At 40.5% G+C, this 24,880-nt stretch overlaps 1 protein-coding gene across 3 annotated transcripts; it reads left to right on the top strand.

The window, feature by feature from the left end:
- Positions 1-2,084: 2,084 nt before the first annotated feature.
- ano11 (anoctamin 11) lies at positions 2,085-22,482 on the top strand. Of its 3 annotated transcripts, XM_020635371.2 has the most exons (25): positions 2,085-2,280; positions 2,417-2,570; positions 3,073-3,199; positions 3,310-3,503; positions 3,608-3,715; positions 4,921-5,057; positions 5,157-5,214; positions 5,298-5,408; positions 5,501-5,666; positions 6,325-6,415; positions 8,937-9,033; positions 9,148-9,291; positions 9,817-9,954; positions 11,069-11,167; positions 11,348-11,450; positions 13,121-13,232; positions 13,329-13,383; positions 13,501-13,598; positions 15,755-15,891; positions 16,028-16,233; positions 16,324-16,460; positions 16,666-16,756; positions 17,946-18,129; positions 19,429-19,469; positions 21,063-22,482. In XM_020635371.2, the coding sequence occupies exons 2-24, from the start codon at positions 2,439-2,441 to the stop codon at positions 19,443-19,445; spliced, it is 2,742 nt and encodes a 913-aa protein (XP_020491027.1). In that variant the 5' UTR covers positions 2,085-2,280; positions 2,417-2,438; the 3' UTR covers positions 19,446-19,469; positions 21,063-22,482. The 3 variants fall into 3 exon arrangements, with proteins under 3 accessions (XP_020491027.1, XP_020491026.1, XP_020491025.1); XM_020635370.2 differs by lacking the exon at positions 19,429-19,469 and having other exon boundaries at positions 2,091-2,280; positions 2,420-2,570; XM_020635369.2 differs by lacking the exon at positions 19,429-19,469 and having other exon boundaries at positions 2,091-2,280.
- Positions 22,483-24,880: the final 2,398 nt, after the last annotated feature.

Raw genomic sequence — 24,880 nt, 5'->3', positions numbered from 1 at the left:
CAAAAGAGACTCGTTGCACTGCTGAGCGTGCAGCGCCTAGTTGTGGTGAAAACAACCCGTGGTGGACCCAACCTCACCGGGAGTGTAACTTGTGAATGACTCAGCATGCAGTAGAGAAATCAAGTCAGATAAGACACACTTTCAGATCGATAAAGAGGAGGTAAGAGGATAAGAGGAAGGTAATTACAGGAGTGTTGGTGGTGTCCCTTTGGGAGGTTCACAGGAAACCTACGACAAAATTAAATAAAAACGGCATTGATAGGAAAAACCCTCAAGGACAATTTAAGCGTCCTGTTGGTTGGATCGACGTATGTAATGATGATACAGCTGATCATAAAGCTTTGGTCAGGAGAAAGGATCATCACCAGCCTATTAGGTGCTACTTTTGAAAAGACAATTATGAAACTGCAGTCTTCGTCTGGTCAATGACATATTCTTATCTTGATTTCAAATGTGTCACGTCAACCGCAGTCATAAAAAAAGACCTGATAATTAAGTGTTACTCCAACAAATACTTGATCCTGCCCTTCCCATAATGCATTTCCAGGTATCTTTTGGTAGATTATCTCTGTCTATATCTCACAGCATGATAAAGCACATGTATTTCATTAAAGAGCCCACTCTGAGATGACTCTGATGAAATCCTTATGTGTAAAGAAAAGGTGGAGTGTCACCTTAATGTTGCAGGATGCATTTTAAAATGTCAGATTTTATATAACACATCATTTCTGGACTTGTGGATTCAGGCACAGTTTTGTAAAATAAGAATCCTAATGGACTGAAATGTGTTCGTGTGAGGCTGTTTGTCTGCAAATTTCTGGTCTTTTAATTATCCTTACAGCACACAGTATTTCTCCTTATTAAGAGGAACTGGTGGTGAAGCTGTGCTTTGCATGCCCTCGTTTACTCTGTTCTGCACTCTTTCACCATCTAATACAAATTTAATGTCTCACTCTTCATTGGTCTACATTTTCCTGCTTCCTCCCTCTATATCCCTTTCCCCCTTTTCATTCAAATATGGTCGCAGCTTGCAGACTGGAAGAGTGTGTGTTTATAATCAAGTTACAAGGTAATTTGTACAAGAAACTGTGAAAGCTGAGTCGGGCAAGATGTTGTCCTTAGAGAATACTTGCCATGTTTCTACAGGACAGGATCAACAAAGAAGCTGTTTTGTCCACAGGGGCCACCCACATTGGCACAAATTGAAAGATCCTCAAAGCTACTTTAAAGGAAAGATATTATTATCTTTTTCAAGAAGTTTAAATAAGTCTCAGAGCTCCCTACAACATGTCTGTGAATTTTTTTGATCCTGTGTTTGATCATGCCTATAAACCCCTCTATTTCAGCCCTGCTCAGAACAGGCTGTTTCTGTGTCTGTAGCTTTAAATGCAAATGAGCTGTGTCTGACCACGCCCCCTCTCTGGAAGGGCTTGGCAGGCTTGGGCTTTCTCGCACCATGTCCTATTGTTTAAGGTGAGACTCAGAGAGTAGAACAAACACCTAGCTGTGGGAGTGTCACCCACCTGTGGGAGGGGTTACTGGCCTTTGTGATGTCATGAAGGGCCTGTTTTAGCACACATTTTCTGAAAAGTGGAGCAGGCAAAAGATGGAGAGGATGAACTTTTCTCATCATTGGGGGGTTTGCAGACAGACTAGGGACACATATTAGTGTTAGAAAAACATGGCGAAGTGTGTTTTGCATAATATGTGACATTTAAATAACGATAATTGTATTGATAAATATGATTTGAAAAATAGGTTAAAAACCTCACATTTTTTAATCTTCTATTACATTAGTCTTGTAGCTTGTAATATTCATGTCAGCATATAAAGTGTAGTGGGTTTGATCTTCTCTTTTAGTGCTGTAAATAATTTATGTTAATTGTGTTTATGTTTCAAAACCTATTAAGAGAAATGTGCGAACCAGCTCGAATGGATGAGGGACTACCCGTTTAGCAAAGAGGAGATTCCCCCTACACGTGTTACATCCTACATAATGATTATTTTAGAAAGAGAGCTCCGACTTCACTCTCCTATTCTCTGCCCCTGACTGACTATTACATAATTTATGAAGAGGGGATGAGCACTGTATATTTCCTGAGCTGAGATGCAGCAGCTGCTGCCTGCATGCTAGGTCCATTACGGTATTCTTAAAGCTATCTCGCTGTGGGGCAGAGGAGCTTGACGGATTCAGAGACAGAGAGGAGGGAGAGGACGAGGGAAACACAAAGAGCTGCAAATCCAGACCTGAGCAGCGGGCTCATTTTCACCAAATCAAAGGTACATCATCAACCATTTTTCTCCTCTCTCAGTGTCTCTCTTTAGAGCATGTCTGTTTTCATCATTTGTGAACCACTTTGGCTATTTGCACAGATTTCTTGCAGCACACTAATATGACAGTGTATGTGTCCATCAGTAGAACCTCTCTAATCCTCATCATGTTGAGGAAGGGCTCGGAGCTGCTGAAAGGGGACAGGGAGGTCCTCCTGGATCTGGACTGTGGAGGAGACGCACACCACACAGACAGCTATGGGAGTCTACACAACGGGAGCTTCATCCCGCCAAGATATGTAAGCACTCTGTGACTTCTTTAAATTAAATGCTGCAGCATGTTTTTTTCTTTCACATTGACATATACCGCACACAGTCGCCCTAACTATGCTGCTTTGCTCATTCCTTCACACCTCACTGACTTCTCTTACATGTTGCAGTGAATCTGATCCACAGTAGTACACTGTGGTGTGACGTTATGAGTGTCACTGTGAAAATGCAAAACGTTTGTTTTAGCTACATTGGACTTTCCTGCATTGAATGTTTGTTCTCACTCATACTGTGAAAAAGCTCAGTGATCAATTTCCCTCTTATCTTTCTGGACCCATTATTGCACAGTGTAGGCTTTTATAATGCCCAGTAATGGCACAACATTTCGCAGTTAAACCTCATTAAAGGAATGGTCCATATACAAAGACAAGGGATTGAGAACAAACAGGAAAGGGAGTCGGTTTCTGCCTGCACTCTACCCACTACTGTGTCTACTCTGTAATTATATCTTATCTGTTTGGATGCTTTAAGTTCTCAGCCGCAACTGCTGCCGATGGCACCATGGATGGTGATGATCCCATTCATGTTCACTGTAATACAAGAAATCAGCCAGCTCCACAGCCGGGGAATTACTTCAGAGATGGAAGAACCAAAATCGGTAAGCAGCATCAGCAGATTTCTATGCTTTAGTTCACACAAGCTCGCTGATTGATGACCGAGTCAGTGCTTCATTTAACCCTCTGACCTCCATGGTCCATCTGGGTTTAGACTTTGTGCTGGTGTGGGAAGTTCGCTCCCGGAGAAAGCGGCGAGGAAAGGGGAAGCACTTGGCGACTGCTGAGGAGGGGGAAGCTGTGCCCACTGAGGAGAACAGCAGGTCTGAAAGAAGGAAAGCACAGCTGGCCCAGTGGAGGGAGAAGTTTGTGCAGAATCTTGAGAGTGCAGGATTGCTCATGGAAAAGGTATGCTGATGAGATAACACATTTTTAATCTTTTAATTTCTAAGTATATACATATTTTTAACCTTCTGTTGACACTGTTTGCACCCTGTCTCTCTTTCCTTCAGGAGGAGACGGCAAATGAAAAGAAAACAGTACATTTTCTGAAGCTAAGCGCTCCTTGGGACGTGTTGGTGTGTTACGCTGAAGAACTCTGTGTGAGAGCTCCATTGCAGGTTAATGCATCTGTTAATAATTATGCTACATTTCATTTTCAACATAGCAGTCCGAAGGATTTTGGTGATCCTCTGACGTTTGATCTAGTGCTGCTAACTGGTAAAAGTTTGTACTTACCCTGTGAGAAAAACATCAACATGTTTGTGAGGAATTACCATTGAAGTTTGCTCAGGCATCCAATGTCCTCACACAATGTTCCTTCAAATTCAACTTTATTGTCTCCGAGGGGAAATTTGTATTTCAGCCAGGAGAGAACAATAATAATATAGAAAACACAGCACAAAGACTCAGACAACAGAAACAACAAGAACCCTGTTACTCACTATGCCAAGTCTCTGGGTTACTGTGAAGTAGTTTTCATTATTGTCACAGTCAAGAATCCCTCTGATCGCTTGACCTTTTTCACCACCATGATGCTGATTTGGGCCACGAGTAAAATGATTATTGGATTGGTCTCAACGAATCTTGTTAGATTTTTCACATTCCCTTCAGGATGATTGGTACTATTCATCTGGTGCTTTCGTCAGGTCAATGGTTGGTTTCAAAACAAAAAGGTGCAAATCTAATCATATTCCCTTTGGTCCCAACTGGTGGCTTCTTCATGTTAAGTTCTTAGTGTATAGAAGCATGCTAACATGCAGAGCTAAGATGCTAATTACATGTAAACACAAGACACATTTTACTTTATGAGGATCAGTATCATAGCATTGTCATGGTGCAAATTGTAGCATGCTAATGGTAGCATTCAACCCTGAGCACTTTTTTGCTAAGTAAAACCCTGCTGAGGTGTTAGCATGAAAGTAAACAGTGAATATTTTAAGTCACTGGTAGAGGTCGCCTTCCCTTTAAAATGTGTACCTACATGGACAACGACTCGTAGGACAATGCTGCTGAGTTGTGAATTCAACACTGATAACTGTGCTTAAGTTTGAAATTACAATGCAGTGATTTATTGTTTGATTATGGTGCTAACAGAACTAGTTGTGCTTCCTCTCTTTGATTATTTACAGAGAAGCTGTTGGTTGTTGGGATTGACACCCACAAATACTTGATTTCATACATATAGAACAAAAAACAGGACTTACCGGTAGATGCTGAAATGTTCTTTTGACTTCCACAACCACAGAGACTGAAATGTAAATGACAAAGATCAGGATGATAGAGATGATTTTTCTTTATACTAAATGAATGTGTTTTTTTCCAGACACAGCCAAATCTGGACTTCAACACATCTGCTCAGGTTCTAAGTAGACTATGCATACCTAACGTCATGAAGGAGTCTGTGCCAAACAGGCCGCTGGACTATTACACATGTGCCTTTCGCAAATCAAAGATGAGCAGGTGAGGTCAAATAAAGAATGGGGGAAACAATGTCAGTGTAAATGTTGTATCACAGTAAATAAAAGTGTATCTTCCTGAATGGATATCTCTCCTCTGCAGGTTCCTTGGCTGTGACGACCATGAAAACTACTTCACAAATACACAGAGACATCGCATCGTGAGTAACAGGAATTCCTCTTCTTATTATCATTATTCTATTTTTATTTTTTTCATGGAGTGAGTGTTTGCACATCATTTCAGGTGTATGAGATTCTTGCCAGGACAGTGTATGGAAAAAGGAAGAGGGCAGAGGTGGGTGTGGACAGACTGGTCAATGAGGGAGTGTACACAGCAGCTTTCCCGCTTCACGAGGTGAGACATTTTTTATATGATCTTCAGTTTCATATCAAACTTGTTCTGTTTTCCCTCTACAATCTACAACCGTATGTATGTTTGCTTTTCAGGGCCCCTTTGAACTCCCGAGGCATGAGATTGGTCCTGATGAGCTGAACCAGAGGCAGGTTCTTTACCAATACTGGGCCCGCTGGTTAAAATGGTTCAAGTACCAGCCACTGGACCACATCAGGGAGTACTTTGGAGAGAAGATTGCATTCTACTTTGCATGGCTGGGTAATAGAAATTCTACATCAGAAATTTTAGGTGCTGGGTGTCTATGAAACTATTAATTTTAGCATTTCCATTGTGAGGATTAAGGCTTGTGAATGTAATAATCACAAGAATCTTTTAAATCATATTTTTAATTCACCCTTTGTATTTGAATGGAACATGAAGAAAAACTACGAGCTAGTATTTCACGCCTCCATAAATCTGTAATGACTGAACGCATATCATTTTCATATATGTGACATCCTGGATAACAGAGTAGTCCAGTCTACAGCCAGAGAATATTTCACTGTTCTAAACATATGCCTGGTTGATTTATCTGGGACATAACTCCCTGGTGTACGGAGAGATCCAGGTTTTACATCCCTTCTAAAACTAACAACTCAAGTTGGTAATGAGCTGTGGAGGTAAGATGTCTGATGTCATCTTACTAAGAGAATAATGAGGCAGATAGGAATCCTTAAGCAGAGTTATGAGAATAAGCTTGAGACAATTACAGTAAATCACCAACCCCAGCATGAGATATACATCTTCTGTGATGCCTACATTACTTTGTTTTTTTTATTAAGGACATCCTAACAGTAAACAGCAGAGCAACAGTAATATCGCATAACCCTCCCATCAGCGGAGAGATGCAGCCTAATGGAGCTTTTTATCTCTGCAGGTTTCTACACAGCCTGGCTGCTGCCGGCAGCAGTGGTGGGTACTCTGGTCTTTGTGTCTGGAGTCATGTCGATGGGTACCAACACACCAGCGTGAGTCCGCACACCACACCAACAGCACACAAATACATTTAGAATAAGATCATATTTGTTTGCAAAGCGTCTCTTGACATTCACAAGTTGCAGAAGCTAAAGAACAGATAAAAATGTAATATGTCAAATATTAAAATAAACTGTGCTACCCTACAACTGAACTCAAAACTACCAAGCAACAATTGAACATATAGCACCGACGGCATGTCTTGTATTTGTGCTGGGATGACTCTTCTGAATTAATGGAGCATTCTGATACTTAAGAATAAACATGAAGGTCAGCCTATTCAAACCTTGAGGATTGGAATGACATCATCTTTCTTCTAGAAATAAAAATCTGACTTCACAAGCATAAAAAAAATCAACCTAGCTTAATTCAATACAGTCAGAGCTTTGGTTGCTATGGCCTCACCCGGTGTGGTTAGTAAGCTAAAGTGGCTATTAAAGGTCCCATATTATTCTTTTTCTGGTTTTATATGCCCTTTTGTGTGTTTTCCAAGTGCCCTGTGCATGTTTAGGCACATCTATGTGCAAAAATTCAAAGTCCGCTGAAACGCGGCTTTTATCGAGCCCCCCTCGATAAAGTTTTTTCAGTGCGGCGTCATTGTCAGTGTGATATCACTGATCTAAGCCCATTGGCTCGTTGTGGCAAGCCCTGCAGCTCATGTTGAAATTTCCGAGAAGCGTGCTGAGCAACTGACCAATAACGACAGAGCGGATTGGCAGACCAATCAGACCCACGTGGGGTCTAACAGAGTGCAGCTGACGGACTCAGAGCGTAGAGGGAGCAAGGAGGAGCAGTACATGAAAACAGACACTTTTTTTGGACTTTAGCTATTGTGAACGTACAAAAGTAGGTACATAGATTAAATATACGAACCCCAAAAAGAGCATAATATGGGCTCTTTAAGCAAACTCGTCTCACTGACACCCGTATATCATGTCACATTAAGGGTATAACATAGGGGTGCTGGTGGCCTGCTGGTGGCCTGCTGGTGGCCTGCTGGTTGGTGTGCAGAGGCTGGGGTCGTCCAGGCAGGTGGCCCGGGTTAGGGTCCGACCTTTGGCTACTTTCCTGGATGTCTTTCCCCACTCTCTCTCTCTCCCCGGTTTCCCACTCTATCCACTGTCCTATCTGTAGATGGAGGCATAAAAAGCCCAAAAATAAACGTAAAAAAAAAGTACAACATATTTTCAAAACAATGTTAAGTTATCAGGTTTTTACCTCACCAGCTTTCTGAGTGTCACTCTGCTGACTCTGAGCAGCTGATCCAAACAAAAGTTAGATACTAAAGGGAAATTTAAAGTGTTATTAATTCACCACCCCTTGGTTTTTTTGCTTGTTGGGTGTTAATAATATTGTAATTTTAGTGTTATTATGGAGCCATTTCTTAGTCAACCCCAGCTGGACACATTGACTTGCTCAAGTCTCCTTCCCTAAGAGAGCTTGCTATGTTTGGTACCATCATGCCTGAGCACCAATAACAACACCTTGACTTAAACATATTGCCCATTGCCAAAGTCCTACACTAATGAATGCAATCCAGGAGATTTCTTTCAGCCCACTCATCGTCCTCTCAGAGAGAAAGCTCTTATTCCCCAAAATGTTAAACTATTCCTTTTAGGGACACCAGGACGCCCCAGAATGTAAGACTCTCCTCACGCTTTTCCAGCCAAATTATGCTAAGCAAGCACTGTTTGGAAAACAAACAGACCCAAACATCAAAGCACAGTCTGTTCTGCATAAAAGCAACCCCCACTGGGCATGTCTGTGCCCAATTAATTATGCATTATTCAACACCACAGTGGGCTCTGCTCTCCCTACACAGCGCTGTGGAGTCACTTCTCTAGCAGGGTGTGTATAAGGTATTTGGCCCCTTATATTGCCTTTCTGATTGTTTGGGTTTTACATTCTGTTTTTATGGCATCCTACTGCTTTCAGTGACAGAACATTTATGTCCGCATAAAGCAAGAAGGGACGCTAGAGGGAATGGAAGACAAGTCGATATTTCAGGATAGGAAACAGCCAAACGTGTGAGATTCATGAGGTTCATTAGTTCACAATGAAGATTAAAGCCATTGATTAGTTTAGAATGGATGGAGAGCAAGATGTGGCAAGAATAAATTGCAGTAGCCTCAAGTGATAATGGACAATTAGTGCCAAATAAGGCCCACATCATATAATTAACAAAGAAAGAGCCCTCTCAGTAGGTCCAGCCTTTATTTGTTTAGCTGATCCCATGTGTAGATGTCCTTTCGATAACTCGCTTTCGAAAGTGCTTCCAGCTAGCTGGGAGAATGATTTCACCACCTCTCATCTCTTCTACTTTCTCACTTGTTCAATACACCCTGGTTTCATTTGAGTAGTTTAAAAGATTGAAGGCCAAATATCTCTGTTTCTTTCAAATCTGCCAGGCAAGCCGGTGCATCACAATCTGAATACTTTCTTTGCTGGAAAGCTTTGACATGTTCTTCTCGGCTTCATTTTTTTTTTTTATGTCTCCATGTGTTTTTTCAACAGTAAAGAAATCTGTAACAGTGGAGCTACGTACCTGATGTGTCCTCTCTGTAACACATGCCAGGCTTGGAACATGTCTGAGATCTGCACAATGGCCAAGGTAAGGAACTTTGAAATCATTTCACTGTAACAAAACCAGTTCATATTCATTATCAATGAAAGCTGATATAATCAAGGCTAACATTCACACATTGCTTTAAACTTATCATTACAGTTGGGCTACTTATTTGACCACCCAGGAACAGTCCTCTTCAGTGTGTTCATGTCCTTCTGGGCTGTCACCTTCCTGGAGTACTGGAAACGAAAGATGGCAACCCTGGCCCATCACTGGGACTGTATGGACTTCCATGAAGAAGAGGTCCCACAATCACTCCTTCCTTTTCCATACATATATATACAGTATATATATATATATGACTTAACTGGTTTCTGGTATGTCATGATAAGGGGGCTAGAAATCCCAAAAGAGTCCATCTGCACATTTGCATTGTCGCATCTGGAGACCTGAGGTGTTAAAGTTCAGGGAACGAGGGTGTGCTTCCAAAAAACATATAAACGTTTATTATTGCATGTTATTTTGTTAAAAAACATTCTAAAGTAGCATGTGCACACAAAAGGACAAATTAGATGATGTTGGGTAAAGAGCAGGCCATTGGTCCTCTTTTTTCCCCTTCTTCCATAGTTACAGAAAAGGTACACTGTGTCACGTTTTGGTGTTTTGTCAAAGTATTTACACCTCATCTCATCTGTCGGGAACCTCCTCTCCACCCTTTGCTTTGCAGAGCTTGGATTTCTTGACCTTAACTCGTCAAAGGGACCATTTTCAGCTAACCAGCAAGGAGTGTGTCCATCAATGCTGATGTCATCACTGTGTTCCCTTTAGGAGCGTCCTCGGCCGGAGTTTGCAGCCATGGCCCCGTCTATGGAGCCAAATCCAGTGACTGGGGTCAAAGAGCCGTACTTTCCAGAGAAGACGAGGATATCTCGCATGTTCACTGGCTCCATGGTCATCATAATGATGGTGAGAAGCTGTTTTGAAGAATGGAGAAGCCAAACACTGGCTCTGAGGTCTTTTGGGTTTTGGGTTTCAATCTGTAAATTCTATTCTATATGACAGCTGGTGGCTATTACATTTCAGGTGTATGTTTTGATCATTACTGTAGCTAAAGTTATGAGGTAGTACATTTTCATTAATCATCTTTTAATTTGACAAAATCTGATCCGGTCCCATACCAATATGTGTCATTTTCTTTATACTTGGTTTCAGTGAATAGTCTCAGTGTCTTTTGAGCTGTTACTTTAGTGATGCCGAAAAGAAAGAGTGGTTGGGTTGACATCTTTGTGCAGTTCCACTGACACTTATTTTAGTGACTGAACCCTTTTCTTATACGTTTATTCCGATCAGTTTCACCCAGGGCTGGATGAGATCTGATTATCTAATCCATCCACTGCATTCTCAGTCTCATTACTCTGGGTATTGTCACCTATCTGCCCCAGGAGAAATGCCATCTAAAGCTTAGTCCATAGTAATAAAGATTGAGGGTCAGGTTCCAGACAGAGCACAATCTAATAAGGACCTTTGGTATAGAATGACTACAGATCACCACTAACTCCGAAAGAGGATGTAAGAAGAGGTCCCAAAATCTTCTCATTTTCATGTCATTAGATTCTGTCCGCCCTGTGAAAAGGTCTGTGTGTGGGCTGCAGTCCAAGATCAGACAGAATCCAAAAGTTACCCTCAATATAACCAGGGTCAAACTTTCCTCCCTGGACTACATCTGTGATGTGCAAGCAAAGTATAGCCTATAAAAAGAGAATACAGCCAATCCAAAACAAGAAGCTAAAATTCATTCAAATAGCAACACTGCACCAAAATATACAGGTCTGAGGTTGACCTTTTTGCCAAAGTAATACACCACAGAGATTCAGTTAAAGGGGAGTTATACTCATCTACAAGTGACATTTTGTAATGCTGAATCAGCATGTTCTTGTGCAGCAAACAGGATAGCGATAAGAGTAGTTCTTATCGCTATCCTGTTTGCTGCACAAGAACATTGTTCTAAATTTTACCCAACAAAATTCACCCACCTACTGTGATGTTTTTTCACCCCGTGTCCCTGTGTCTCTCCTCTCAGCTTTGTGTGGTGATGATCTTCCTGGTGACAGTGGTCATGTGCCGCGGGATCATAAGCATAATGATGTTCCATACTGGGAGCCCCGTCCTACGTACAGAGGTATATGAAAGCTACATCCATAGTGCATGCAGAGATTTAATTTATTCTCATTAGATGTTGTACTCTTTGAATGACTACGACATGCTCTACAGGCTTGCATCTCTAGCCCCACAGTAAATGTGTGATTGTGTGTCTGCATTATTAACATTCATACATTCATGTCCGTGGTCTTGTTCTCAGGCCGGGACAATAGCAAACGTCTCCAGCAGCATCGTGAATCTTGGCCTTATCCTGTTGATGGGCCGTGTCTACACTGCATTAGCTGAGCAGCTCACTAAATGGGGTAAGAATCAATACTTCTCTCTGACAACTCAAACCTAAATCCTTAACATTGATATCAGCCTCTCATTGGATCGTGACTAACTGATACCTGAGACTCCTCAAAAAGCAAATGTCTCTTATTCGATACCAACATCCATGTTAAAAAATACTCCCTTAGTAAAGCAACCAAAACATTCTGATGAGTGAAAGACTTACTGCAGCACACATGTGACACACAGTGGCATCCTCTAGTAAATTACATGCACAATATACAGTATGTATCTTGTGCATAAGCTCTAATCCTGGAAGCCTGTGACGTGCACCTAACAAAACATACACAAATAATAACTCGATATCAAGAATTTTAGTTTTTAATAAGAAGAAATTATCCACAAAAAAAAGCCCAGATTTGTTTTTTAATGTACAGAAAACTATCTTTAGTCTCAGTGAAAACTTAAAAAGACCCTCATTAACAACATCTGCTGGGATTCAAACTGTCATATTTGGGCCTCCTTAGCTAGTATCAACAATACAGGAAGTCAAGTTGTATTATTACCTCCTCTGTCATTTAACATATTCAGATAATTCCTCATGTCAAGCCTGGTACTTTTTGTATTGCTAGGTTTTAGCTTGTTGGCTTACAGCTAAACACAACAAGCGTCAGCCCGATAATCTAAGTTGTGATGCTAACATACTTGTAGTTTATCATCTTGAACAACCTAGAAGAAATGAGCAATACATGATCTGTTGTAGTACACGCTGCTATACAGGCCGGTTGTGCTGCAACAACATTTCTGAGGTGTTGTTGCCCAGGAGTTAAGGACCTCTTCTATTGGCTGATAAAGGCTCTGATTGATCACCTCGGCAGTTCAAATGATTTTTTGTGTCTGTTATCATCCATCTTGATAAGACAGAGGAAAACTATGCATGGATAGTGTCGTCTAGCCAAATGTTCAGCACACGTAAATGTCTGTCCAATACAGTTGATGAGATTTCTTTGCTAAGAGAAATGTCTATTTGCTCATTTTCACACTTTAGAGCAGTGTTTCAGTCAAAACCACACTAACCGAGACAAAGACTTACCCGAGACCAGATCGCTCTGAGACCAAGACAAGACAGAGACATTTAGGGATCGAGACCGAGTCAAGACCAAGACCAAGACCATAAACATCACTGAAAAATCCTCATCTTGTGTGTAGTGGGCGTGTCACTCCCCGGGAAGGTTGCGGCTGTAACCGGGAGACAAAAATGAAGCTATGAATGAATTGAGGTTATTTGTTCTTCTAGAAAGGGATGTTTTCCTTCTAATCACAGTAATGAAGTGGATAAATTGTGGTCTTGCCCGGTCTTGAATTAAAATCCGCAAAGTCTGAGACCGAGATAAGGCCGAGCAAAAATACTTTAGATTCTGAGACGAGACCGAGACCTTCAAAAAGAGGTCTTGATACCAAGGACAATTTTGAGTACTATAACACTACTGTAGAGTATCATTTTGGGTTTTTTTTATAAGTTGAGCTATAGTTTATCAACTGACTTATTGCTGAGAACATGCACATCAGTGTTATGTGCTGTAAACATGGTAACATGTGAAGTTAGGTAATAAAACAGGTTTTCCAAACATATCCATTAGAGACACTAGAAGAGCTATAACAGACTTAAATACACTCTGTGTCCATGTTTTCTTTGTCATAGAGATGCACAGAACACAAACTCAGTACGACAACGCCTTCATCTTCAAAGTGTTCATCTTCCAGTTTGTCAACTTCTACTCCTCTCCCTTCTACGTGGCTTTCTTTAAAGGAAGGTGAGACACAACCATGAGCGCTAGAAACAATAAGAAAGGAAGATCATTTTGATCCTGATAACCTTTGACCTTTTCCTTACGTCTCTGTGTGGGCAGGTTTGTGGGTTACCCAACCAACTATGGGACCTTGTTCGGGATGAGAAATGAAGATGTGAGTTAATAAGATAGAAAACATTAAACATCTTTTGCATTTTTATCCAAGTTTATAACATTTGTATTTCACCACTCTGTCCTATCTGTTCGTGTGTGTCCTCAAACTGTTTTGCAGTGTGGTCCCGGGGGTTGCCTCATTGAACTGGCCGAACAACTCTTCATCATCATGGTGGGAAAGCAACTCATCAACAACGTTCAGGAGTTTGTTATCCCGTAGGTTTCATCTCTATAACAGCACTTTGACTTTTGTTAGATGTTGTATCCATTATTCTTTAAATCTTATCAGTCATATACTATTTTTATTTATATTGTTTAACAACATTCAGGTGTATCAGACTATATTCACGCCTGCCCCACTTTACCTCCAGGAGATTTTAAGCTGCTTAAAGAAAAAGACTTTCCCTACCAGACACGAGTAGATACATTTATCATCAGCTTTACTATAAAGCCAGATAGAATTGAATAGAATAGAATAAATGATATAACTAGCATGTGTAATTTGTAGTCTATAAATCCAAAACACATTTTTACCTGCAAACATTTAACTTTATTTTGAAGTGTTGCATCAGACTGCTTTGCATCCTGATTGCAGCTCATTTGGTGCAGTAAAGCTCAGTGCCGTACCTCTGCAGCACTGGCAAAGTCTGAAGGAGTGTGTGTGGGAGGCTGTGCGTGTGTGTGTGTGTGTGTGTGGGAGTGTGTGGAAATGTGTGCCTGTTTGTTTCCAGACAAAAACCTGAGCAGACAACAGGGCAGAGCCGGATTGTAGGAGGCTTAGGTTGACAAAATAGTATCTAGAGGGAAATTGGGAAAACCTTTAAAAATATAAAGATGCTCTCTATTTTGGACATCTGGTGCAATGTATAGTAATTGTTCACCACATTTCAGAGTTACCTTAAGCTTATATGTGCCAGAGAAAAAAGACCACTACTCATTAATAACATGAAACACAACTCCTGAAATGTGCGCATGATAAGATACTGACAGCAGAATGAGAACTGCGTAGAAAAATGTTCACAGATTGTCTTTGTAAAGGGTGTTCAGCTTTTGTTGATTGATTCAATAATTGATTGAACTTGAGTGTGGGAGTTGGCAGCCAAGTTGTTTAGCTTGGCAATGTGGTTTGTGGTTCCTTTAATCTATATGGTGGCTTCCTCCCAACTCAGAGTCTGAATCTTTAAAGGACCCACACCACAAGGTGTTCTTCATGTTTTAATGAACCACAAGCAAGGCTTACTCTAACCACCGAAAAGGTGGGCTTTGGTTCGGGGAAAGCACTTCCATGGATCAGCATGTTTCTTCTCTTTTTTATTGTATTCTGAAATAATGGCTGCTACTTGTGCTCAGTCAGACTACAGGGGTTATTTAAACTGATTTACCCCTGCTTTTAATTGGGGAGAAATCTGGCCTCATGTGCTTGGTTTGGTCCTAATTTACTTTTAATTTGGGGGTTGTTAACAGATCCCACTTTAGACCTCCAAAACAGTTTGCAGACTCATCGGGTCTTCCTGAATACATTAAACAGGTTTGATATTTAGGATTTAGAATCGAACTGATTACACAAAAGATATAGACAGAAGAAGTTCAGGAGGTATGCTGCTTCCTTCAGCACACATGGTTATCATAATTTTATCCTATTGTGGGTAGATTAAGTACTTAAGCACTATTTTTATATCCTGTAGTTTGTGCATGTACAAGGACAAGAATATCTGTGAAATATATCTGCAGGCACATTTTCAAGCTGTAGTACTTCAGAACTCCTGTAGTAGCTAGAAGTAAGGTCATTCCAGGTGCTCTAGCGTCATCAGCTCTTCACCTGCTTTGACCTGCTGTGACAGTGACAGTCTGTGTGAGAGGCAACATGGAGGGCGTGATGTGTGCTTGGAGATGACGTGTGGAAAAGCCTCTTTAAGTAAACAAAGTGCTGTTTATGAGATTATCAGACAGTGGAGATATGATACCGGTATGTCTGATGTGCAGAAAGTTTGAAGTGTAAAGAAAAAGATAAATACCAAGACACCTTTTACAACAGAGCTGTAGAGAGCCATGAACAACTGTTACTATGACAACAGCTCCAAATGAATTAAGTTGAATCTAAGAAATGAAAAGCCCCATGGTCATGGCAAATCCTTAAGGATGATATTAAGTTAACTGAGTTATCCACGTAATGTAATATCTGTGAATAACAGTTAGTGTTCAAGATTTACAGAAACAAACAGTAGAGACAAACAAAGATGAAAACAAATGAGGTCATATACATTTTAAAACAAAATCTGTCTGTCTGTCTATCTCTCTGTCCCTCTCTCTCTGTCTGTCTGTCTATCTCTCTGTCTCTCTCTCTCTCTATGTCTGTCTGTCTGCTCTGACAGTAAAGTGAAGGCCTGGCACCAGAAGAGAACTTTAGCCAAGGTTCTTGGGAATAAATCCTCTGATGAGCCCAGACGCTGGGAGGAGGACTACCAGCTGGTGGAGTGTGAAGGCCTGTTTGAAGAATACCTTGAAATGGGTAAGTGTCTAACCACTTAAGCAACGGACGATTCAGAAAACAATACACATGTTGTGAACAAAATAGCTGTATATATGAATTATAGAAGAACAATTTAAGATGTTTAACTGTCTGTAAAAATGACTCTGTGCTGCAGTGCTCCAGTTTGGGTTCATCACCATCTTTGTGGCAGCGTTCCCTCTCGCTCCTCTCTTTGCTCTCCTCAACAACTGGGTGGAGATCCGTCTGGACGCCCACAAGTTTGTGTGCGAGTACCGCCGGCCGGTGGCTGAACGTGCCCAGAACATCGGAGTCTGGTTCAACATACTGGAGGCCCTGTCGCACCTGTCAGTCATTGCAAACGTGAGTGAACTCGAAGGACATCCCACAAAGACTTATTCATAATTATCTCTTTTATAAAATATGATCTTTGTTCGTTCTTCTCATCCACAGGCTTTCCTTATAGCCTTTACTTCAGATTTTTTACCTCGCCTGCTCTACCAGTACAAGTTTGACAACGATCTCAATGGATACGTAAACTTCACCCTGGCTTATGCCCCTCTTAACTACACTGCGTATCCCATGTGCAGGTAAACGGTGTGATCATCTTCTGAATGCATGTACTGTAACTGAATGGTCAAATTCACACATTTGGTTAAAATCAGCTGACCTTAATAAACAGACTTGGGTGGTCATGCTGATGTTTCACACATTATTTAGCTCTTATATGCGAGAATCAAGAACCCAACCGTTCCACAGTGTCTACTAATATAACTCTGTTTTTCTCTTTTTAAGATATAAAGCTTACAGAGACAACAGTGGAAACTACACACTCTTCTACTGGGAGCTTCTAGCCGTCAGACTTGGTTTTATTATTGCATTTGAGGTATGAAGGGAGCTGCTCTGCTCCTGTGTTTGCTAAAGTTGATCTTAACAGGTCTGTGTTTTTTCTTATTGTCATGTCTCATGTGTTTTTAATTTTCTACCATCCTGACTCTGTCATGCATCTTCTTCTCTTTTTATTTGTGTATGTATCTCTGTTTTATAGTTTGCCTGATTTCAGGAGAACTGCATTTCTCTCCCGCTCTTGATGTTGCTCTTTCATGCACATCCATTCCCTAAAATTTTTTCCCACTCTTAATATCTATTTTAGTTTTTCCTCTCATGCTCTACCTACACTTAGAAGTCCAACAGATTGTATTTTATTTTGCAGCTACCTTCATGTTTGCTCTTTCTCCTTTCTTTTACCTTTCTTTCACACTTCTTGCTTCTTCTGTCTTTCCATTCTTCTCCACACTGCAAGTACTTCTCTAAGGCACAATCATAGGCCCTTTTTCTCTTTTACAGTTCATGTTTTATAGCACTGTTTCACACTTCTTTTTGACTCTGCTCTCTCTCTCTATGTCTGATTTGTTCAGCAATTCCTCCTCCTGCTCCTTGTTTTTGTCTTTTAAGTGTCATGAGAAAACAGAGAATATCATGACAGGAAAAGAAGGTCACTGAGGTGAAGCAGAAGGGGGAATAATTCAGAGACAGTAACATATCTTGCACTTTGAAAATCAATGAATCTTTACTCAAGTAGAGAGTTTAGGCTACATTTTATGACCTTAATTTCCAAAGAGACTAGTCGTCATGGAGATAAATCAACTGGACAAAGGAAAAAGGCTTTGAAATCCCTGGAAGGTGAATGAGGAAAAAAAAACTAGAAATTAGAAATCCAAAAACATTTCAGTTTTTATCACATAAAAAAGAGAAACCTTGAAAAGACATCCTGAAAAAAGTTTTTTATATACTTAAAGTGGAAATGTTCCACTTAGGACATTCTCTTGGAAATCCTTTTTTGTTTTAAGGATAAAAATGTTAAGTTATAATGTTTTATTTTCTGACTTGCCTCCCGGGGCTACTGAAGTTGGCTGATAGAGACAGGAAGGGAAATTGACTAAGTGGACTCTTTCACCTTATTAATTTCAATTTTAAAGACACAATGATGCTTTCCACATCATTTTATGACACTAGAAGCAGTTTTCCTTCATCTGACGACGAGCTCAAGTGTCTCCATGTCCTTTCTCTTCCAGCATGCGGTTTTCTTTGTGCTGCGAGCCATCGACTGGATCGTACCTGATGTCCCTGAATCCCTGGAACTGAAGATAAAGAGGGAGCGCTACCTGGCCAAGCAGGCACTGGCAGAAAACCAGGAGGCTCTTTTGATGAGTCGAAGCCGAGGGGCCGCCCCTGCAACCCCTGGCTCTTCCAGCCCAGGTCAGTAGAACATTAAACACACACACACACACACACACACACACACACACACACACAATCATACACGATCATACACATTCACACATGCAGTAACTGTGCAAAATCCTCAAAAGCAGAAAATCAAGATCTGTAATTGAAGCTTGAGGCCCAGTCAAGTACCTTAGGGTACTCAATGCATCAAGACTCTGTATGATGATAATCACACAAATATAACTGGAGAAAACAGTGGAAAGATTGATCAGGGATCAAATTTATCAGAGTTCTCTTACTTTTTAAAATTGTCAAATCAACCAAATCAAATTATAAAACATTCTCTCAGGGGCGCCAGTAGCGTAGTGGTTAATGTGCGTGCCCCATGTCTGGAGACCATGTGTGGTAGTCTCTCAAGCAGGCGGGTTCGAATCAGACCTGTTTCTATCATTCCCCCACTCTCTTTCTCTATCCCTGAATTCTGACTCTATCCAATGTCCTGTCTCTACAAGACAGGCAGAAAAAGCCCAAAATGAATCTTTTTAAAAAAGTCTCTCTCAGAAAGCCGTGTTTCATTTAGCTGAAAATGTTATGGACTCAAGTTTCAGGTATTTGTCTTTAGACATTTTTGTAAACTTTTATCTGTATCTCAGCAGAGTTAATGTGTTATTCCACATCCACAGACCGCACACTCGTCAGTTTGTTGTTGTCCATAAATCTCCACTCAAGAAAACCACTGAAACAAAACACCTGCAGAATTCACAGGATTCACATAGCGTTAAACCTGTCACCGAGCCTGTTGATTCCCATAAAAAAGATTCCAGATTTTTAAAGCCTCTTAAAAGCTCACCCAGCCATTAACACACCTCCACTGAGCAGTTACAAAGCACCTGTGGCTCCACTTGCTGTTAGAAACTCGCTACACTGCACGCAACATGATCATTAAAGCTAATCTGTTTGGGATCGGGGCCAAATATGTCAGTGTCAGATGCATTTGATTACATCCGTACTGTATAGCTTGTGGGCGGCTGGGTTTGACATGGTTGATCATTTCCTCCATCAGCACTGCTGTGGATGTGTCACTTAAAGTTATGACAGAAAGGATTTCACTGGGATGAAAAATCATTATTTCTGGAACAGTCCTGTACAGTGTTATTTTCATCCTGTCTATCAGTGTGTGTGTGTGTGTGTGTGTGTGTGTGTGTGTGTGTGTGTGTGTGTGTGTGTGTGTGTGTGTGTGTGTGTGTGTGTGTGTGTGTGTGTGTGTGTGTGTGTTCGTGTTCTTGTTCTCTGACCCATGCTGTTGTCATGTGTCTCTGTCTCGTGTAGTGAATGTTGCCGGATGAAGGCAGATGAGTACCACACAACAAGTAAGTAAATGGCATTCTCAGCATGGATGTCATTGTTTCACTTATCAGAGGAGAGGTGATATACTTAGAATGGATTCAGATCATAATACTTTACATTATGGCTCTTAAAGTCGCCATGAAATGTAACCCAGTGTTCCTTTGTTAAGAGCTTATTATCTATATTCTATCTATATTTTCAATTAAGCATTAGTCTGAATATTTTTACATCAAAATAACAGTTTTTTTATCTCCCGTTTCAAATGTGTGATGACTCATCCCACACTAAAGGGCGTTAACACAATTTCAACCATTTAAAAAACGAACGATCCAATCAAATTCATCCCACAATTGTTTCCCGCCTTTTATCTTGTGATTGGTTCTTTAGAGTTTGAGTTTGTAGTCCGTCACAACATGGCAGTTAGATGATGTCTCGAAGTTCCGTTCATAGGGACTTTAAATAAGTTATAGTTTAAATATTTTATTTCTTGCAACCTAGTATTTTAAGTTACAATTTCTTAAATCAAAGGAAATTAATTCCCCAAACATTATTAACAGATAAAAGTACATGAAGGTAAGACTGGACAAGTCAGGGACCAAAGGCGTACAGGATGTTTGAAACCTGCCATGAAATATATTTAATAAAAATGTACTTTGTTGGTACAGAGTTGTTGTTGTAAGGGGAGTACAAATTTGAGTGATGCATCCAGACTTTAGACCTGTTGAGTGATTAATGGGGCTGTATGTTGTAGTTTGAATTTAAAATCACAAAATGTATAGTACTTCTGTATGGTTAAACTGTATTTTATCAGACACATATAGTGAAGGTAGTTGTTGTTAGTGTCTTTGTGTTATAGACCCTCATTCTAATAAACTACCCACAACTACAAGCAGAATCCAAACTGGTTAAAAAAATGAAACTGCAGCCTTACCAGCAAAGACATTGAATGTGGTAACTCAGGAGTTGGTGTCAGGACAAAGTTAGCAAGCTTAGCAAACACGTAGGAGGCACTAAGCCTGGCTCCCACAGTCCACTTATCTGTTCCCTGGTTATTATTTTGTTCTCTGTAAAAGTACAATGTACCAAAAGTAGCAAATTCCAAGACCAGACTTTGGGAGGATGCACACGGTCACTTTGCTTTATTGTCGAGAAAGATGAGCATAACAAACTGGCATGTTTATGTCTGTTTCAGGTGATGTTAGGGGTTGTACAACTAAGCTCACATTACAAAATGTTTGATGCCCTGCTAGGGTTTTTTAATTTTTTTTATTTTAAGGCCAAGCCAGGCTAGTTGTTTTCCTGTCATTCAAAGCTTTAGGCTACATTAAGCTTAGCCCATCAGAGCTCTGACTCCATATACTCCTATGTGAGAGTGTGTACACTATGTTTTATTGCCAGCATAGCTTTTCTAACCAGTATGTGCCTTAAGAATATAATATAGTAGCAGCAAGATTTGATTCAGTAGCAAGTTGTAACAAAGATTATCTGTGTCAGCTTCCCCCCCTCTTCTTATCTCTTACATTAATCAGTCTGACTGAACTAACACTCTCCTCTCTGTGTCTGCTCCTTCTTCATTCCTTCCATGTTCAAACTCAACTGAACTGCCTACCCCGAAGCAAGCGACGCATCCTTTGGAAACATGAGTTAGGACTCCAGCACTGGAAACGACTAGTTTGAGAGGAGAACAGGAGGACCGAGGAGACGCACCTTCACATCTGGGATATTACAAGTGAACTTTTTCCCTCATTGGAAACATATAAACGGGACTCAGAGTCATGGAACGAGCAGAAACTCGACCCTCACCTGAGCAAACCCAAGCCAAATGTAACAAAACTAATATTATGTAACCGTGGCAATAATGTTATCAAATGACAAAAATGTATACATGATTGAAAAGTGAAACGTTCCGGATAAAATGTAGAAGCCTCTTTGCTAATCTTCAGCAAAAGAAACAAGTACAATAACTAGCATTAACAAAGCACACTCGTACAAGTAAGCTGCATTAGGATTGGCTAACTGGAGTAGCTGCATGGTTCGTTTAAACTATGAGACTGTTTTCATCTTGTCTTTGATCGTTTTAGAGTTCGACGCAAACATCTGGAGCAGTGTGTCACAGTCACAGCTAAATTAGACTAATTAGTATGAACATGAAGCTAAATGTTAGTAAATTCATATTCAATGTTTTAATGACAGAGAAGAGAAACTTAACCTCCGGTGGTTTATGTTCTCACCTTAATGCATTGATGTACAGGTGTACTTCTGTGTCTGCAATGTTTGGTGTGGTAGCACATGCAACAGAGTTCATTCTGACAGCAACACAACCACACCCATCACTGTAGCTGGGTGTGGTGAGACTTTAAACAAGACAGGGCAGTGAATCACTTCTATTTACCCTGCTGTCAGTTTACTTTCAAACAAGCACTCCACTGATTAAGTAGGAAACGTCCGAAAAGTTTGGGGAGAGCACAACAAAGGTCAAGAAACCCTGACTCAAGTCCAACACAAGGTCAAACTTCAACAATTCTGGATTGTGCATTTTTCTTTGATACAGCTGCAAAGAGGGAAAAATTACTTTCAAAGGTGCCAGTGGGACCTCTAGGTTAACTCCTCAACAGAAAGGATAGTGCAAGAAGACATCAGGACTTTCTTTGGCCAAAAATACTGCATGTATGCATACAAAGAATAGTGCAGATCTTCCTCAGCCAATCACAGACTTTAAGAATCTTGATGTCGTATATTAGAAGAAGATTGTTCGACATACAACCTAAATGAATTCTATTTTTAGTTGAAATAATTTAATTTAATTTAATTTAATTTAATTTAAAGTTCATTTACATTTTCCTGAACTTACATTGTTCAGGACACTTTCCAGTGGTCTGTCAAAAATGTGTTTTGATAATATTATTATTAGGGTTAATTTCCTCAGACTTAACAAAGCCCCACCCCTACACACACACACACACACACACACACACACACACACACACACACACACACACACACACACACACACACACACACACACACACACACACACACACACACTTTTTAGTTCACCACCATTGTTTATTATATTTATGATAACCCCTTGAGGTCAAAAAACACTTACATGTAAAACACCATAGCTATTTGACTTAAAACAATAACTGGCACTGAAGGAAGCAACTGTCTATATCTTCCTGTTATTCTAATGAAAAGGCATCGGAGCTCTGTCGTTTTCCAGAAATGTATCTGCTGTCATCTCAAGATGCTGAACATGTTGAAACATCTACAACTTTGTCTGAAATGTGTATGTAAATACAAATATACTGTCCATGTCTGCCGTCCATGGATGCTGAGAATGTCCGCCCTGTCCACTTGAATGCTCAGCAGACTTTCATGTGAAGGATTTCTAAGAGTTGCTGCTGTATTGTACTGTAAAGGGAAGTGAAATAGTTCCTTTATATAGAAAATATTTAGTGTTTGAGCTGTTTTTCATTTAGACTTTTTAGAGCAAAATAAATCTAGTTTGTTGAATGCAAAAGCTTTCTCCTTTTGGGACCTGATGGGATGAACTTTGTTTACAATCTACTTTTAACTTTCTTCTCTCTCCATACCCTTCTCAGAGGATGTAAACCTAAAAAGCAGGGACGTGCAGACAGGTACAGAGGACGCTGATTTATTAGGAGTCAGAAAGAGACAGGTGTTCACTGATGATTTCTGCCTTCCTCCTCCACCTCCTCTTACAGACTCCACCCAGTGGCTGTGGCCTCAGGCAGCTCCTGACTTTGATTTTATCTTCTCTCCTCCTCTTCCTCCTCACCCTCTCTTCACCCTTTCCCGTACTCTCTCCTTCTGCCTCACATATTTCCAGCGTTGTAATCCTTACTTTTTTTTTTAATATCCACTCTGTTTCTTGTTCCTCCCTCTCCTCCCTCTTGGCCACATTCATCTCCTAATTGTTATGATTGCTGTGCGTTCCTCTGCCATGGCCTGCAGGAAGAGTGAGTTAGTACATGTCAGCGAGCACAGGTATGCACTGTGGACACCGGCTGGCTCATTCAACCACTGCTGGAGCGTAGAAGGAGAAGCGTGCATGCACGAGCTGCAAAACAAAACTCTGAACCTGCCACAAGGTAACGATGCAGCGGAGGACATGCTATGACATAAACAGACGCATTTTGACATCTCACAAAACAACTTAAAAAAAAACTCTTTACTTTGCATTGCTAATGAGGCCCGTTCAGGCTGACCCACATCAGAGATAAGAAGTATGATTTAGATTAACTGTGCAGCTGGAAAGATCTGATGTTTGCAGAACAACTTTCTGTTCTTATATATTTCTCAAATCAAATTATTTTTAAATGTTTTCACGTTAAAGTAGAAATCTTTATCTTATTATGAAACAATAACACTCAATATTGATTATCAACTTTTCTGAACGGTCCCATACCTATCCATCTATCCATTATCTATACCGCTTTTCCCGTTCAGGTCGCGGGCGGGCTGCAGCCGATCCCAGCTGTCATTTGGCGAGAAGCGGGGTTACACCCTGGACTGTTCACCAGTCAGTCACAGGGCTGACACATACAGACAGACAAGCAGTCACACTCACATTCTCACCTACGGGTAATTTAGAGTCACCAGTTAACATGAAGAGCATGTCTTTGGACTGTGGGAGGAAGCCGGAGTACCCGGACAGAACCCACACATGCACAGGGAGAACATGCAAACTCCACACGGAGAGGCTCTGTCCGACGTGGATTTGAACCAGGAACCCTCTCGCTGTGAGGTAACAGAGCTAACCACTGCACCACCGTGCAGGCTTTGCAGAATTTAAATAATACATTTTAAATTAAAATGATTATATTAATTTGTGCAGCACCCTTGATGTAAACCTTACAGGGTACTTGTATGAGCTAAAACCATATTACCAAATTATGCAAAAGCACAACAATCAAAGCAAAAATAAAAAATAGAAAAGCATAGGAAACAAGACTTCATCCTGACTCATCACAGGTTCAAGTTAATGCTCATTGAGTTTGAAGAGAAAGTTCTGGTCACAGTCATCAACCCAAACGTACTGATAAGGTAGAAACAGCCTTCAGTTTATAAATATAATCAAACAAGTTGAAACTTGAACTTAAATTACCCACAGCTAGTCAGTAAACTCATTTAGCAGCAAAACATTGAAGTCTACAGAACTTTAATTTTCCAAAGAGGTAAAATACATCTGCTTGAGTTTTTGCTTATGTAAAGACAAAGAATATAATTCATTTTCTAACTTCTGACTTAACTTTTCTAACTTTAAAGTCAACAGTCTCCTGTTTAAACATCCAGCAGACTCAGAGCAATATCTGCATTTATCTGGAGTCATATTTCTTGACAGTTAGAGAGCTAGCTCAGTATTTACTCTCCTTTAATGTCGGCATCTTTAGCTCAATGCTAATTTGTT

This window comes from Labrus bergylta, chromosome 12, assembly GCF_963930695.1.
Source record: "Labrus bergylta chromosome 12, fLabBer1.1, whole genome shotgun sequence".
Taxonomy (NCBI): Eukaryota; Metazoa; Chordata; class Actinopteri; order Labriformes; family Labridae; genus Labrus; species Labrus bergylta.
Note: the sequence above shows the minus strand (reverse complement) of the source record. Positions and strands in the feature narration are given on the sequence as shown.